We start from the raw sequence: 18,858 nt of genomic DNA on the forward strand, positions 1-18,858 counted from the left end.
ACTTTTTGAGCAATCCCACTGATCCCATTTCCCTACTTATTTCCCTTCTCTCTTACAAATCTATCAACTGCCCCAGATTTTCCAACCTCTCATCCATTCTAAAGGAAACTTACAGCTGTCAAGTTAACTACCAGCTAGCATGTCTTTGGGATGTGGGAGGAAATCTGAGGACCCACAGGAAAGTCACATGGTCACAGGGAGAATGTCCTTACTGACATTGGCGGATTCGAACCCAGGTGTGGTGGTGGTATCCTAACTGTGCTATGTATTTTAACAACAATCCAGTAAATACCGTCTAGTTTTAATCCTTATTTATTTTAATGAGTTGAATTTAATTTCCTCAGCTTTCATGGGAGGATTTGAACTCTCTCAATTAGTGGTACATAACTCAGGCTATGAGTCCCATAGTTGTGCTGCACTATTTGTAGCTCAGTTCTCTGGAGGAAGATATTACACTGATGAATGAAGTGTCGATGGTGTTGAGCTTGTGTGTCGCTGCTGCATTCAGCAAGCAACTACCAACAACAACCTCGCAATTAATGTCACCAAAACCAAGTAGCTGATTGTAGACTTCAAGAAGGGAAAACCAGAGGTGTACCAGTGATCATTGTGAAGAAGAGGGAGAGCAAATGTAAATTCCAGGAAGTCACTACGGCTGAGAACATTTGCTAGACCCAACGTACTAATGTCATCATGAAGAAAGCATGTCTGTGCCTCTACTTCCTCAGGAGTTTATGGAGATTCGGTATGACATTGAAAACCTTGGCAAACTTCTACAGATTTATGGTGGAAAGTGTGCTGACCAACTGCATCACAGTCTGTAATGGGGCAACAATTCTTCTGAGTGGAAAGCCATGCAAAAGGTATCAGACACAGCAAAACTTACCCCATCATCGAGAAAATCTATGTGGAACACTGCTGTCAGAGATTCATACCACCCAGGACATGCCTGGTTCTTGCTACTGCCATCAGGAAAGAGGTAGAGGTGCCACAAGTCTTGTACAATCAGGTTCAGGAACAGTTGCTACCCCTCCACTGTCAGACTCTTAAACAACACTCAAACAGGATCTTATTTAAGAACCTCTTGCTTTGCACATTATTTATGACTGAATTTTTTTAAATCGGCATTTGCAGTCAGTTGGTATACATTTCCTTCTTATTTACATTTCCCTCTTTTGTATATGTATTTTTTCTTGAGTATAGTTTACAATGCCAATATATAGGAAATCAGCCTGGCCCGCAGGAGAAAGAATCTCAGATTTGTATGTGATGTCATGTATGTACTCTAACAATAATTTCGAACTTGAACTTGAAACCATTCCATGTCGCTCCTGCCTCATGAGGTGTAGGTGATGTGAAGTCAGAATGTGACACCTGCCACAGAATACCCAGCCTTTGACCAAGAGAGAGGAGGCCAACTCCACAACATGCCCTTTGATCTGCAGTTAGAGTGAAACACTTAATTTTATTTATTGATGGTGGAAAACCAAGCAACGGTGATGCTATTATTTTAAAAGGAAGGAAACAATGTTCTCCTCTTTAATATTGTAATTGTCTGGCACCCACATGCTGAAAATGTGATTTGGCAAGTCTAGTTATTGCAGCCACTGACTCCTTCGCAATCTGAGAATTACACAACAGTATGTTAAAAGATGTCTGTATTTGTATTCTAGCAGGCATTTTCTTTTTTACTTGTTTAAAAATAATGCATCATTTTCTACGTGAATCCTGAAGAACCAGGCAGCGGCTGACAAAGTTCTCCTAGGGCTTTAGGCAAAATGTGTCGGGTTTGAAAACTAGAGTGCTGCAGGTTCAACAGGGACTTCATTCACTCCATGTAAAAATAGCTCTTGCAACAGGAATGTGAAGATCAGTGTGACCTATTAACCAGAAGGAGTTTTAATTGTTGGGGTTGTGTTGAAAAAGAGTGGAGCTTTATGGCCTGAAGTAGATAGTTTAATTTATCTGGGGCAAGCTATAGGAAGCAGCATCAATAACCATCATTTATACCAAGCCGTTAACATCTTTTCTCATTATCGACAGTCTATGTATTTTCTGCTTTTATTCCACATGTCCAATGTCTGCTGTTTTGTGCTTTTAAACTATTGCTTATTGTTAGTTCCCAGTCAAGCTGCGAGGTGAGAGATGCTACAGGGTTAACCGTGAATACTGGTTGTTGGACTGCAGTGGAGGAAACTTCCATTTGCAATGTGATGATGATTTAATTTTGGCATCTATCATAAATTTAGGCTGCAGTCAATTAAACATTTAACACACTACTGGTTCTGCATTCATTCAGTTTTTCCCAATGTCTGTCCTCCACTAGAATCAACATATTTCCTATTGCATGTTTTACCTGCTTTGAGCGTTAGATTCAGAATTCAGCCATTATTCATTATTGTGAGAAATAAAAAATATAATTTACTTTTACAATAGATTTGTTTAACAAGGACTATTCAATGTATAATCAAAAAAATCTGGACTATTTTGTCTAAACTATTCATGCGATCATATAATGATAAAATAAACCACATGGAAAAATCCCCCAAGCTATTGAATGTGAAAGTAGGTTTAATATTTCTAACATATACAGTTCTATCTCCACAGCTTTTTCTTACCCTCCTTCCCCTTCCCTCTTTCATGGATCTTTGTGTACAGGAGACATACGATGGGGTCAAATCACAAGAAACTCTCATATCAGTTTAATCAATTTACAAGCATTATACATTTGGCCTAATGAAGAGAAATGAAAATGGATTAAAAGAAAGAAAATGTGAATCCTGCAAAGTGAAATAATGTAGAATTCCTTGTGCCCCATCTAGCTTGTGTATTACAAGTATCATAGATTGGTGAGATCAATTTGATGATAATTGTTGTATTTCTCATATCTTGGTAGCATTTCAGTTTTGTTCACTTTCTGTATAATTCCCTTTCTGATGTATACAGAAAAACTGCAGTTATTGCTACATTCATGTGCTGTCTAGATTCAAGTGTCTACTAACAAATGACCTAATTCATTTGCTTTATATCATAATAATCTGAAGAAAAGCTGATTTACTCATTATTGGACCTTGTCTTGAAGGGAATCAGATGAACGGAGTGAAAAGCTAGTGCTATGCCTTGGCTACTCAGGTTGTTGCGCAAGCTGTTTATTGGAACCTATTATTTATGCAGATACATTCCCCACAATCTACAGTTAAAGAAGTGCTTGGTAGCTGTTTCAAGTGGCATGTACATTATCCTTCCTGCTTGTGAGCCATTGAAATGCTGGAGTCTTTCCTTACAGTACTTGTGTAAAAATTGATCTTAATGGAAATTTAGAATCATCAAATTCTGAAAGACTCATTAGTTTTGCATTCATTTAGTTTTGCCCATCGTCTGTCCTCCACTCAAATTAACAACATTTCTATTGCAGTTTCCCACTGCTTTGAACATTATTTACAGAATTCAGCTATTAAGAATGGGAAATTATACTTTTGAATTTCTCTCCCATTCAATGCAAATGATTTAAATCATGACATTTGAAACTTTGGAGCTTGTTGATGTAATATTTGCCAAAAGAAGGTGCTGATCGATGAAGCTAAATTCTGAAAATAATTAATTTTCTGTGTAAAGATATCAAGGGCTTGCTGATTAGCATAATCAAAGCTACGATTATAAAGAGCTTACAAAAGTCACCAAAAATAAGAGGTGAGAACAGAAGCTGATGTATCCACACAAGTTAGGATCAAGGGGTGAAGCTGCTGGTACCTGGGGTACAAAAGGATTTTGTAATTACTTTAAACTATTATATTCAATAATTATTTTGTTGTTAGAATGAAAAATGCATTATTTTTCCAAGCTTGATGTACATTGCAATTCATTTGGTTCCTTAAACTAAATTTTCTACGTGTGCATGAAGATTTCTCATTAATTGATTATCATTAATAAATGTGCAATGCAGGACAAAGTATATTAGCGTCTTAGAAAATATTCAATATACAGTGGTTAAAAAAAACTACAATTAAGAAAATAATGCAAGCCTCTTTTAAAATTAGAATTATGCAATTCAATTGATTCGTTATTTACTAGTCGTATATCTTGATTAGTGACAATGGCAAGAAATTGCACTTAATCTGCCTCTGACTGGCCTCGCCGATATGTACTATGGGTTTGTTTGCATTGAAGTATTTTTCACTGTAGTTTGTTAATTGTGTACTAGTCTAGTAGTGAGCTGCATTTACCTTTGCATTCATTTATTCTGTGCAAGGCAGGACAGAAAATGAGACCTAGATACTTAAAACTGCGAGCCTCTGGATTCTTCACACAGTCGGATAGATGAAGGGCCTTTAGTTGGAGTAGGAGGGCAAAAATTGAAGCTCACTAATTTTCTTTCTTATCATGATGAGTTTGCATTGTTTGAATTGAATTAATTATTGTCATCTGCACCGAGTGAAAAGCTTCATTTTGTGTACTATCCAAAGCTTTTTACTGGTTGGTACTTACTCACATTTTTATTCAACATTTAATTTGCTGGCTGCTATGAAATATAAAATGTGGTATTCATGTGAAAGTGCAGGAGTAGAAATCAAATTTGTATTAAAAATGATATGGCTTTATACCATCAAGTTTCTTGAAGCCAATACATGTGTTAGTGCTATTGAAAGGTGTAACTTTATAAAATGCAAATCAGATTCTATAAGTAGCAATGGATATACAAGCAGAAAAATCTGACCACAAAATATTTTCTCAATGCACAATTGCTTAGTTTATTAGAAGCTGAAGACAGTAGTTATAATATTTTAAAGCTTTTCTATGCAGATGATGAGACAAGCTGTTTTTCATCATTTGTCAACTGCTTAACACATCTGCCAATGTTATCGTGGATTGCACAGGCAAGATAGAATTTTTAAAATGCATGCATGCGGATTAGGGTCAAGCCCTGTGTTTTTCTAATACAGTAGGTTCGCTGATACAACTGCAGAAGTAGATCTAACCAACAGCGGTGAGATGCCTTAATTGAGACATGCTGTCAAAGTGACAAACACATTTGCATATAGTCTATTTATTTTTGCTGTAATGGCCTGCAGTTTGCTGTTGGTTGAACATTCTTAATCAGCCTGCTCTAGCGAGCCTGCTGAAAGCTGTCCTCTATACTGTACTCTTCTACATTGCCTGACAGTTTGTCTAAACAGGGAAGGAACAGAAAGCTGATTTTTTTTTTGCTATTGCTTTTGCCATTTTCGTATTCAATCAGCGGGCACATTTATAACCCAAATGCCAGCGGACTTGTTTGCTTGGATAGAGCACATGAAGAAGAAAAGCATTTACACAGACAACCAAAAACTGTTCAAAATGCTCTCCATTCTGCAGATCTGTCACATATTGTGATCTGAATATCAATATCCTTTGAAAATTAGACTTTGCTCTTCAAAAAAAAGGCAAGTTTCAAGGAAGAAAATGGGTGCCAGCAGATCAGGAAACCAGAGCCCTGCTCTCTTGGCATTTGACACTGTACAAAGTCCATGCAGATTTTCAAAAATTTGCATAATCCAGGTATCTTGAAAAAAATCAGGATATTCCTATTCAATTTTAGAGTCATAATTGTGTCTAATAAATATTCACAAACTGCTACTTGGCCATAATAATTACATTATCTGAAATTCAGAATTTTTTCAGATGACTTCAGTAACTCTGCAGAATTCCTTACCCAAGCATAAAATGATTCCAATTATCTTTAGTATTTAATTCTTTGCCTGCTGGTCAATCCCCAACTGAATTTTACCTGGAAATTTAAAATCTTGAGGTAATATTACTGGATGTCATTAAGACCATGGGTGATTTTCACATCCAATATTTCAAAAAAATTATATAGTTCATGGGGGATATTCATTCTATAGTGACAAAGTCTAGCACCAACTGAATATAATCTTCCTTAAGTGCTGTTCTGTTCCCTTGCATCGAGAGGCAAAAATTGACCGGCCTCAATGTTAATTATATAAGCTTTGCTTCTATGAGAGAATACTGAGGAAACATTCTTTTTGCGAAGAAAATATGGAAGGATGTTATTTTGACCAAATTTAATTCTCCAGCTGTATCAGCCACTCTCCTGACATATCAACATACTTATTACAATGCAAATGGAGGCTCTTCAGCCCATTGAATCCATCCCAGCTTCTTGCAGAGCCATTCCCCTCACTTTATTCCCCTATAGCCCTGCAGCTTGTTCTCTTTCTCAAGACAGTCAGCTCCTGTTTTTTAATTCTTTTGCCACTTGCCCAATCTAAGGGGCAATTCACAGAAGCCAGTTAACCAGCCAGCATAGCTTCTGGACATGGAATGAAAGCAAGGAACCAGGAGGAACCCATTCTGTTATGTTAAAAGCGCACCAAGTGCACACAGACACCAGAGGTTGAATGTTGAGACAATGGCCAAAAAAATGCACCAGTACTTCTCCTTCCTGAAAAGCCTGAGGTAATCAGCATGTCTTCAGCATCCCTTTACAGCTTCTACAGGTGCACCATTGAAAATATTCTGTCAGGGTGCAGAAACTGCTCTGTCCAAGACCACAAGAAACTGCATAAAGTTGTAAATGTGTGTAGTCTATCACACACCCTTGCCCCCCTCCATCGGCTCCATTTACAACTCCCACTGCTTTGAAAAAGAAGCAAACATATTAAGAAACTCATCCCACCCTGCCATCTTCTCTTCACCTCCCCCCCCCCCCCCCACCCCACCTCATTAGGAAGAAGATACACAAGTGTGAGATTATACACCATTAGATACAAGGATTTTCTTTCCCACTGTTATCAGGCTCCTGAATGAATGCCGAAATAGTAAAATTATGTTGCCTTTGCTACGTACCAACTGATCTCTCTCTGTAACTTTGTAATTCTATTTTAGCTATGTCTTCCTTGTACCATGAGATGTCTAATGGTATGCTCACAAAATCAACCTCCATTGCTGTATTTTTGAAACTCATGTCAATAAACTTGAACCAACTTCTGCACCACTGAGCTTCTCTTCTGTGATCCCATTGCTCCTCTCTGGAAACAACACATTCTTCTGTCAATGGTGCACTTCAGGAAATTCAACTGACGTTGTGAACTGAGGAGCTCTCTGCTTTACTACTCTTTACTACTACTACTTGGTCTCAATAGTTATCTTGTCCAATTACCTACAGTCTTCTCATTAACTTCCCACAGCAAAACCAGTTTAGTTTTAACTGCATGCCTTCTAAACAGATCAGATCAGATACTATTTATTGTCATGTAATAAAACAGAAATGTAATATTGCACAAAATTGCCTTTAGTCTATCATAAGGCAGAGTCACCATGAACATCTGCCATAAGGCAAAGAATCACCATGAGCATTGCCTAGCACTCCTTACAGTCAGAGAAAATGCCGAGTGACCGTGGATTTGCCTGAAGCTCTCCTGCAGCCTCACAAGACTCCAGTTCACTCTCTCGGCAATCTGTGCTCAGATCCAAATCTCCAACATGACGAGGAAGCCTTCAGTGCCCAGGTTCCTTCGGGAGCCCTTTTTGCTCTGAGCAGCCGCTCGAATCCAGTCTCAGTCTCCAGCAGCCTTTTAATCTCAGGTCACTAGCAGTCTACAGCATATGTGGGTTCCTCAACACCTCGCCGTCTGTGTCTGCCCTTCAGCCGCACATCCCCTTGCTGGTCTGCCACTGTGGTCAACATTCTTAGGGTCATTTCCTCTGCTTCTCCCTGTGCCAGTCCATTGCTTCCCTGGAGCCTGCAACCCTTAAGGTGCCAGCAATCATAGAGGCCACCATCTTGGGCCCAGACCCCTCATTCCCAGGATTTTAAATAAAATACTGTTGGCTCCTTTGCAGGCTGTTTAAGGCCTATATAGAGCCATCAGCAATAGGGACTGGGTGATGGAAGCCCACGGAGGAGCGCTGTGACTCTACTCCCCGCTTGCTCCAAATTGGCACCAGTGGCATCACTGCCATGTTTTTTTCCCTCTACATTCATGTCTAAAGAAATATTAGAAAAATTAACCACATTACACTAAACTTTGTGGAACCCTGTTGTAACAGCCTGTAATCACCAAAGTACATGTAAGTCCTTGATCCCTGCCACTAAATGTATTTTCAGTCCAACTTACCACTTTCCCATTCATCCCATGGCTTTTTATGTCACTGATCTTCCTGCATACATTATGTTCAGCGCTCTCTCAATTATCTTCTTGATATATCAGCCATTGGTCAGGCACAGTTTGCCTTTAAGAAATCCAAAGTCTTTGAAAATGGCAATTATAAAGTCATCTCAGATTTTTTTTATTAGTATAGGTTGAAATTTTAGATTCAACTATAGGTTGAATTTGGACTAAACTGGTGCCAGACCATGGATAATATTGGACTCAATCATCTTCCTCTGAGCAGGAGAACTGTTCTTTTTCAAGAAGAAACACTCCCTGGTTACATAAGGGCTCAGAGAACTATCCGTAACCCAAAGTTTCCATGATACAGAAACAAACCAGCTGGGATCACCAAATTTGCAGTGGTGGGTTAATTAACTGAAGATTTATACAAATCTTAGTTAATTTTAGATCCTAGTTGGAATCAGTTAATTAGTATGGATCAGTACTTCAGGTTCAAAACATGTCGGACTACAGAATGCCAGACTAGTTTCAACCTGTAGTTTTCCACCACTGAAGTGAGTTGACTAGATACTGATTGCAAAATCATTCCCTATTTCCTGTTAAATAATGGTACAGTATTGGTTGTTTCCAACATAATGCTGATTTGAAGATGCTGAACTCCTTTGATTTCAATCTCTCTGTTCATGTTATACATGTTCAATACCATTCATATTTCTTTTTACTTTTTCATTATTGGATTTTATAATAAATACAGTACAATGAAGAAAAGGGAACAAAACTGAAAATACAATATCACAAATGTGTGTATATATATAAAGATAAAGCATCAGGCAGTATAAACTTTGTCCCCCTCCACTGCACTGGGTGAAGGCAGAAAATACATCAAAAATATCATATACAGAATACACACTCACACTCACTCACTCCTAAAAAAACAACTGAGCAGTTTATCCTGAGAGTAACATATATTTTGTGGCTTTTGATTCATACCGTGAATCAAAAAACAAAGGTAACACTTTATCTCCTCTGGAAGAGAGAGTACATCTAATCACATTAAAGACATTTACATCAAATGAAAATAAGACATAAAAGGTTGCATGTATTTTCAAATGTCACCGATGAATCAAATACATGATATCCAATTTTTTTTTAAACTTAACCAGCACATAATTTAAGAGAACCTTTAAGTCTTTCCATTTGAATAAGAAGGCTCTTCTAGCCAACAATGTAGAGAAGGCCACAACCCATTGCAGTTATTGGATTGGGTTGTAGCTCCACTTGAAATACAGTTGAAAGGATATTAAAAATTTCTTTCCAATAGATTTCTAAGGATGGACAAGACTAAAACATATATGTCAATGTAGCAATACCATTCATTTTTTATACTTTGTCCAAAATGCTGTGTATACATTGCTCCCACCAATCCCCAAGAAAACAGGGCATGAAAAACCCCACACCAATCTTCTTCACACATTGCTGATTCAGTCTCTAACGGACCCAACTCTGTCCTTAGTTGCCCTTTCTTTACTTCTTTAACTTTTTTCCCTTTCTTCTTGGAATTCTGTAGCATTAAGCTCTTGGGTTCTATCATGAGCCAGCTTGATTCCCCCTTGTCATTCAGAAACTGGACGTGATCATTTCACCTTCCTTCTTTGTGGAAACATTTGCCCTAGACCCTCACTATTTTCTTCTTGAATGTCACTCACCACATTGACGCAAATTAACCCACAAATAACTGCCTACATTCTGCTTTTTTAAATTACTTTTATCTTTGGTAAAATGGACCTTTCCTCAGGAAGAACCCTTGCTCTTGATCTCTCCTTCTTCTTTTCCTCAACTGCACCAAACTTCTGCTATCCCTTCCACTTCTCCTGCTTAACTCCCTGAATTGCAGTGTGCCCAGTGCCTTCCACCTACCAGAAGAAAGTCTCTCCTAAATACATTTTTAAAATTCTATGCTTTCTATGTCATTTACACTAATTTAATCCCAGTTAATATTAGAATAACGAAATATGCTGCTATTACCACTCCATCATTTTCACACATTTTTATCACCTATAATATGTTAATAATCCACAATATCCACTAAGTAATACACTCAGTCATTATAATCTTGTATTTTAAATAAATAAATTGATACAGAAATGAGACTCGAGTTCTCAAAGGAGTTGCCATTGCTGACCTCTGAACACACACAGTATATTGTCATCGTTAGAAAGCATCCCAGCAGTAAATACTCAGTACTGCAAGTAATACGACAGACTACTCGTGAATTCAAATTGCTTCTGGCTCAGTCCCAATCTGCATCTCATTGTTACGTGATCTTTGACAGAGAATGTCTTGGTTGTTGGGCTTTCCATCAAAATGTTTACCAGCTATTATTTTTAGCATGGAGAAAACTTGGCACAAATTTGTTGAATTAATTCATCTTTGAATTTTCTAAAGCTCAGGTTTAAATGATTGTGTTAGTGTAGTTTGAAAGGAGGTTAATTCAAATAGTTATGCAAATACAACTTATTCATTATGTTGATTTCTGTCTGGAAAGGTATAAGATTACAGAGTAGGAAGGGCAAGCAATACAATACATTTTAGCTAATTTAGGTAACGGATGAATGAGGACTTTATACACACAAATCCCTGAAGGTAGCAACCCAAATGGTTAATGCAGAATATTTCCCTTTATAGGTGAACACAGAGAATTAAGAGCTGAGTCTGCTGGAGCAGTGCTGTGTGAGGTTCTGGACACCTAGCAGAAGAGAGATTGCAGAGAAGATTTGCAAGGAAGTTAGCAACACTAGAAAATTTTAGCTCCGAGGAGCATAAACCATTGACAAAAATGTAATTTTTTTCTTTGGAGCATGGAGCGCTAAATAAAAGACGTACACAATCATGTACACTTTGTATAGCAATGGACTCTTACCCTTGGCATCTATGACAATAACAAGGGCATCGATTTGAAATAATTGGTAGAAGAGTTGAGAGGAAAACAATTGCCTGAGGAGTGGAGGAAATCTGAAATTCTGTACCATAAAGAGTGGCAGAATCAGAATCTCTTATCCCAAAAATATCTTTTGCAAAGTTACAAAGGGAAAATGGGAAGTGTGATTATTAAAATTCTGGGAAATTTGACTTTTAGGAAGGACAGGTGGGAAAGTGGGGTGGTTCTGTCAAATATGGATGAAATAAATTCAGACAACATTATTGTCATGAAGTGGTTAGCACCTTGATATTATAGCACCAGCGACCCGGTTTCTAATCCAGCATTGTCTGTCTCCCCATGTCTGCATGAGCTTCCTCCATGTGTTCGATTTCTTCTCACATTCCAAAGACATACAGGGTTGGTCGGTTCATTGGTCACATGGGTGTATTTGGGCAGTGCAGGTTCATGGGCTGGCAGGGCCTGTTACTGTGCTGTATCTAAATTATAATAAATGCAAAATGCATTTGGGTGGAAGGAATACATAGCAAGGGAAGTGAAACAGAGATGTGAATAGACCTCCAAGCAGTAGTCACATTGTAGGAGCAAGTATAAATCAATAAATAATGAGGTGTATAAAAATAGTACATCAATCTTGGATAACTATAAATGTCATGTGGGTAGGGTTAATCCGATCGAGAATAGTAGTCACAGAGTGAATTCATAGAAGGTATGCGGGAGGGTTTCCAAAAAGATAATGCCATGCAGCCAACAAGCATTATTGGATCTGGTAAGCGGTAATATGAGAGGATAAATAAATAATCTAGGAGTAAAAGATCCCCTGCAAAATAGTGATACAGCTCAAGAAAAATGGGGGAATTTATAAAGGAATAGAGATAAAGTTAACCAAAGTGTTCTGGCCAAATATATCAGCAAGTAAGAAAACGCACACCTGCTGGCAGATGCTTGAGGAGTTAATCCATGACTCCAACAAAACTATGGAGTGTTGATGAAGTAATCGTGGTAAGTAAAAAATTTGAGGAGAGTTATACGTTGAAGAAGAAAACATATAATGTAAAATGCATTGTTAGTGGTAGGTCCAAAAGTTGGAATAAATTCTACTGTCAAAGAAGGGTTAAAAATTAAGAAGAAAATGAATAATGAGGGGAAATTAATGAGAAATATAAAAATTGGTAAAATGAGACTTAAAGTGAAGCCCCGTGGAGAATGAGGCTGGGGAAATAGTTATGGGAAACAAGGCAAGAACAATAATCTGGTTTCATGTTGCGGGCTATGCAATGGTCATGACTCCAAGGCCAACTGCTGTCTTTAAAATATTGACATGATTTTTTTTTTTACTAGAGGCAGGTGGATTTAATATTTCTTTGGAAAGATGGTACCTCCAAAAGAGCAATTTTTATATAGTTCTGCACTGGATCATCAGTCTTGCATTTTGTCCCATGCCTTCTGACTCAAGGGGACACTGGAACTACAGGAAGTACATTTCAAGACGTACCTTAATGCAGGATAATGAGACACAGAGATGTATCCCACCATAGGCTTTATCTACATCTTCCGCTGCTTTAGGAAAGACAGCCAACATATTGAAGGACCCATCACACCTTCAACATGCTCTCATCAAACAGAGTTTCCAAGCCATGCCATGATGCAACCACTCAGTATACTTTCCACAGGCCACCTGCTGAAGTTTTGAAAGCATATTCAACAACATGCCAGGCCTCCTCAGACTTATTAGAAAGTAGAGGTGCTGGTGTGCCTTCTTCGTGGTTGCCTCGATGTACTGACTCCAGGAACTAACGATCCACCACCATCCCATCAATGAAGACAGGTGCATAGTCCCTCGGCCTCCCCTTGCTAAAGTGCATAATAAACTCCTTGGTCTTGCTGACATGGAGAGCAATATTTTGTTCAGGCACCACACAGCCAGATTATAGATCCTATATTCTGACGTGTTACCCATTATTTGATTGACAATGGTGGTACCATCAGCAAATTTATAGATTGCATTGGAGCTGAACTTGGCAATCCAATTGTGTATGCAGCCTTGAAGTGCCCCTGCGTTGATGGTCAAGAACGAGGAGATAATGTTGCATATTCGCATCGATTGGGGTCTGCTCATGAGAAAATCGAGCAACCGGTTGCACAAGGGTAAACTGAATCATTAGGTGACTAGCTAAATGAGCAACTTTCAGTGGTTTTCTGTCTCCCAGAGAGAAAGTGATAAAGAGCTCCTTCATGTCTCGTAAATGTTCTGACCTCATCTCAAGAACTACATTTTGTAGTCCATTCCTTCCTTCTCAACCCCTCTCAAGTTTTCCCATTGGAATTATTTTGATCAATGCAATCTAGGAATGGGAGTATTCTTAATTAAGTCTGGGGGTTGGGGGAGAGTGTTTCCTATGCAAGAACTCTCTCCCATTGCAACAAATCAGATTCACTTCTATGTTCCAGTGAAATGACCTCTGGAAAATTACAGCCCAATACCTTCAGCAGCTATGACCTGTTTCATTACACATACTTGTCAGGAGCCAGAATGAAGGAAAGAATTGAATTTCTGTTGTGCCTTTTCTGGCATCATGACCATACATTTGAAATGCAGTCCAGAATGCTCATGTGTAACTTAAAGCAGGTTTGAGATACTGGTTTTAATGTGGCAGAGTGAGTGTTATTGTTCAGTGGCTGTAACAGTCAATTACGAGTGATTATTAAACCTCCATGATTGATTCACAAAATGCTGTCGTCTTAGTGACGTAGATGTTAAATCAGCAACCACGAAACTTCCCAATCTTACCTTGGATTGCAAATGTTAGGCCATCAGCTGCCTAGTTCTCGGTGTTTGAGAAGTTTAAAATTATGCAAACAGTCATGTGCCAGAGGTGCCCTTGAGGGTTTTACTCCCTGAATTTCCAGCAGTTACTCTTCGTTAGGAGCCTGGTGATGTTTAATAAGGAGGTTGGGCTGCTGGCATCTCCAGTGTTTATTTGTTCTTGGAGGGCTCCAGGGCTGCTGCAGTAAGCAGATCGGCCAGAGCTGATCATTACAAGGGCATGCGCTGCTATGAATAAAAATGTCACAGGATTTCTGTCCTAAGCAGTAGAAAATGTCATTCCTGTCAAGCAGATGTTACAGGACTAGCGTGTAGTCAGTGCAAATTGGTTGGTTGCATGTTCCCCGAGTTTTTGACATCCTTAGATTAAGTCTGAAGAGAAAACAATGTTGACCTATTTATCTGTTATTGCTGATGTATATTCTTTTTTGCATGAAAAGGCATTTGTCAAATACTAATTAATTTTTTTTTGAAAAAAAGTGAAGTAACGGTGATTTGTTCATGCTGACAGCAAGTATTTGACTAACCAATACAAGAGGGTGACTGCAGGTGCTTTTAGTTATCCTAGACACTGATAATGAGGGTTTTAAATGGCTCACAGGTTGTCCAGCCAGGACCACGTTTAATGCTTTCTTCCCAACTAACTGAAGGAGGACAAATCCAAACAGCATTGTTTATTGGTGGTTGAGACGAAGGAATGGGAAGTGAAAATCTGAATGTTTATATTGCCTGTCATATCCCTTTCTGAACATCCCAAGACAGTTCAGAGCCGATGAGGTATTTCTGAAATGAAGTCACAGTTGTCATGCGTGATCTGTGGGCAGCAAGCTCCCACAAGCAGTATTGTGATCATTACCAGGCCATCTGTTTTAATAAAATTGAATGAGGGGTGGATTTTGGCTAGGGTACATACAAGGATCTCTCTCTGGCCCCTTCCCAATATATGCCAGAAAATTTTCTACATCTATTGGAGGATGTGGGTGAAAACTTGGTTCATCAAATATTCCAAGTAATGGCCCTTGGCACACTGCAGAACTCCTGCAGGGTGGCAACCTAGGATTTTGTGCTGGCTCTCAAAATGTGGCCGTAAATGCTGCCAGCTGATCTATGGTTGACATCAGTTTGAGGCAAGCCACAATGGGTAGTACTGAAGCAGAATAAATGAAATATCTGGCAGAGGGAGTTGGCTTTCTCTCTGTTCAATAAATTTACCTCCAGACATGTGAGCTTAAACAAGGAGTTGCATTTGTACAAGGAAGCAAGCTGTCATATATAAAGTGAAAAATGTGAGAAGGTCAGAATAAAAACTTAAATATTAGGAATATGTTGCAATACATTCTCTTTGAACTGTCCCTTGCAAGATTCTTTTTCAATGCTGTTGGGAATTGACATGCAGCAGTTGGTGAATGCAGGGGTTTACATAAGGCAGTGAATGCAAGCTGCATCATGGACATTGCATGCACGTGTTCACCAAGGATGCATGTGTAACTCCTCCACTCTATAGAGGCTGCCAGGTTTAAATTCCTGCACACACCAGAGTAAATGTTGAGGGAGCCAATGCAATCTAATTGCCTTGCTTCTGCTCACTGTGTCATTGAGCATCATTGGGATTAACCAGAATTTTAACAACCAGGAAAGTTCTACATTCATTTTAATTATTTTTTTAAGGACACTCCACAGTGTATTTCTACTATTTTCCCTCTATTTTAGTTCATTGAGGTTTAGACAACACATTTGAGGTTGGGATTGTTTATACAGGTAGTCCTCAACTTACAACTGTAATTGGGACCGAAGGATTGGTAATAACTTGGATTGGTCGTAAGTCTGAGTCACATCTTATCAAGGTATTAAAGCAAATTTTCAAAAGAGTTTTCAACAAATGAATCTTTAATGAAGAATCTCAGCATAAGTACAGTATATTTTTGTAAACATTTGGTCATATGTGTGGGTGGATGTAACTCGTGTGGGTCATAAGTTGAGGACTACCTGTAGTACATAGTCCATTTGGTGACTCTGTCCTGTGATCCTTAAATCTCTGATGCATACTCAGCAGAATTTCTGTCTTCTGAAGGTTTGTTCTTGCCTCTATGATGTGTTGTTAAGATTCAACTGCAATCTGCCAGAAAGAAACTGATTTCTACCTTGAAGATCTGGCCAAGTTCTGCAGCAATGAGATATCTGCCATATGTACTTAGGCTTTTAAGCTTTTCTTTGCACAAGAAGTTGCTGAAAGTGGGGACTGATGACTTGTCAGGCCTTTGAAACCTAAATGATGAGCACAAGGAATCATGTGCCTCCTTAACCAATCAGTGTGGAGAATTGCAAGATTGGTACCATCTTGCAGTTTTGCAATGAGCAAAATCTAAATTAGGGTGTGTGGCCCAGGCACCTCTAGGTAGCTAGGCCAAGGGGAAGAATGGAGAAAAAAAACCCCAGAATTGTAGTAAAATAGAATGGGAGATAGGAAAGAAAAGGTTGAAATTTTAAATTAAAATATCTAACAATTTAAACCTAAAACTAATGAATTTCCACAGTTGGAGTCTATAATCTACTGTTTCAGAGAGATGATTTGGAAGTCATTGATAAGTCTAGAAAAGGCACTTAGTCTGGAATGTACAACACTTGATTTTCCCTGCCATGCTCAGTTTGCATCTTTCATGCAAATACAGCAACCCAACCCAAATTATACCTTCTGACTTCTGAGCACCTACACAGCAGGGATGTGGGAGGACTGAAAACATGGAGTGACTCCACATTAATGGCATGCCCAAGCACATTTTAATAATCACTTCAAAGAGTCTCATCATGATGTTCAGACCATTGAACAAGCTCTGCTCATTATATTATTTTTAACTAAATTCAATTTACCTTATCATTGACTGGAAATTTGGCAGTTTGTCTGATCTGAAGGTGAGGGGTCATTTCCATTGGAGAGAGGAGATTACCTGGTAACATAGCCTTTTTGGACACCAGGTTATATAACATTTATACTGTCAGAAGGAGGTCATCTGAGAATGAGAAGGGACAAATTAGATGTCAAGAACAAATAAGGAAAATATAAAAGAACTAAAAACTGTAACAAATAAAATAATTCTCCCATAACCTCACCTCTTCAGACCCTTGCTTGCTAAAACAGAGTTACTTTGATGAAATGCTTGGAGTGTGTAACGTGATTGATCGTACTCGGAGACTTGTGTGGAGCACAAACGTGTTTTTATTAGCTTACATTTAAAGGCCGGTATCTACAATGGTCTTCAGGTAAATTGGAGGTAAGGTGGGAAAGCAGGGTTTATATCGGGACCAATGGGGACAGAGCCAAGAGGAGGGACCGGTCATCTAATCTACCCATAGACAGTGAATTCCAGTTCACTTCAGAAGAGAACCTGTGGGTGAAAACAGAGACCACGTTCAGCAACGTGAGCTTTTTACAATTATTTACAAGTTGAGTCTGTCTGGGGGCCTGGTTATTCTGGTCAAGTGCCTTAGAATCGGTGGACTTTACTCTTCCAGAACTTCCTGTGCCTCCTGTGGGTCTTGGATACTGGGACTCAAAGGAGGACTCAGGAGTTCAGGATCCGATAGTTGTGTGGTTGGAACCATGTCATCCGGCACCCTGCGCAGGGCATTTGGAGGTTCCAGGCTTATTCTGGGCATTGGGACCTCAGCTCCTGAAGGTGCCAGGTCTCTGATCAAGACAGTGTCCTCTCTGCCATCCGGGTATGCCATATAGGCATACATCGGGTTTGCGTGCAGTAGGTGCACTCTCTTGACCAGTGGGGTCCATTTTGCTTCTGCTCATGTGCTTTTTCAGCTGGACAGGTCCTGGTGTCATTATCCATGCTAGAAGAGTGATCCCCAATGTGGATTTCCTTGAGAATGCAAAAATTAGCTTGTGAGAAGTCGCATTGGTCACAGTGCAGAGCAGCGATCTTATGGAGTGGAGCACAGTGGGCAAACCCTCTTGCCACCACAAGTCTGGAAGGCCTTTAGACCAGAGAGCTAGCTTCACAGTTTTCCAAACCGTTGTGTTCTCTTTTTCAACTTGTCCATTCTCCCGGGGCTTGTAGCTAGTCATCCTGCTTGAGGCGATGCCTCTTATGAGCAGGTATCGGTGTAACTCTTCGCTCATAAATGATGAGCCCCAGTTGCTATGAAAATAGCTGGGATAACCGAACATGATGAAAATGGAGTGCAGAGCTCTGATGACAGTGATGGTGGTGGTATCTGGACAGGGGATAGCAAATGGAAAACACGAGAACTCATTGATAATATTAAGAAAGTACACATTTCAGTTGGTGGAAGGAAGGGGCCCCTTGAAATCGTCACTGAGTTGTTCAAAGGCGTGGGAAGTTTTTACCAGGTGCGCTTTGTCAGGACGGTAGAAGTGCGGTTTGCACTCAGCGCAGATCTGGCACTACCTGGTTATTTCCATGATGGCTTCAATAGAGAAGGCCAGGTTGCGTGCCTTGACGAAATGAGCCATGTGGGTGATGCCCGGATGGCAGAGCTCGATGTGAATTGACCTCAACTGGCTGGTATGTGCAATAGCACAGCTTCCTTGGGATAGGTATCTGGAGGTTCATTGAGTGTACCTGGCCAACACACTGTCTCATAGTTATAGGTGGAGAGTTTAATCCTCCACCTCGCGATCTTGTCATTCTTTATTTTACCCATTTTTGTGTTATTGAACATAAATGCTACAGATCAGTGAACAGTGTAAATTTCCTGATGGCCAGGTAATGCCTCCAGTGCTGATGGCCTCCACAATGGCTTGATCCTCTTTCTCCACTGAAGGGTTTCAGAGCTCATGGCCTTGTAGGGTGCAGGAAAAGAAAGCTACCGGCCTGCCCACCTGATTAAGGGTCGTGGCCAGAGCCACGTCAGAGGCATTGCTCTCCACCTGGAATGGTGCATTTTCGTCCACTGCATGCATAGTGGCCTTCGCGATATAGCTCTTAATGTAGCTAAAAGCCACCTAGGCT

The 18,858-nt window shown here is 39.5% G+C and overlaps 1 protein-coding gene across 11 annotated transcripts in view; it reads left to right on the top strand.

Moving 5' to 3' along the window:
- dennd1a (DENN/MADD domain containing 1A) overlaps window positions 1-18,858 on the top strand; it is a 536,086-nt gene that overhangs the window by 460,428 nt on the left and 56,800 nt on the right. Inside the window, exon 20 of one of the 11 annotated variants that reach the window (XM_069888596.1) lies at window positions 10,797-11,005. The exons of the other annotated variants lie outside the window; for them this stretch is intronic. Within the exon in view, the coding sequence (XP_069744697.1) occupies window positions 10,797-10,814 (18 nt within the window). The 3' untranslated portion in view covers window positions 10,815-11,005. Of the gene's footprint in view, window positions 1-10,796; window positions 11,006-18,858 lie in introns of those variants that run through there. 11 annotated transcript variants of the gene reach the window in all.

Source organism: Narcine bancroftii, chromosome 1, assembly GCF_036971445.1.
Source record: "Narcine bancroftii isolate sNarBan1 chromosome 1, sNarBan1.hap1, whole genome shotgun sequence".
NCBI classification, from domain to species: Eukaryota; Metazoa; Chordata; class Chondrichthyes; order Torpediniformes; family Narcinidae; genus Narcine; species Narcine bancroftii.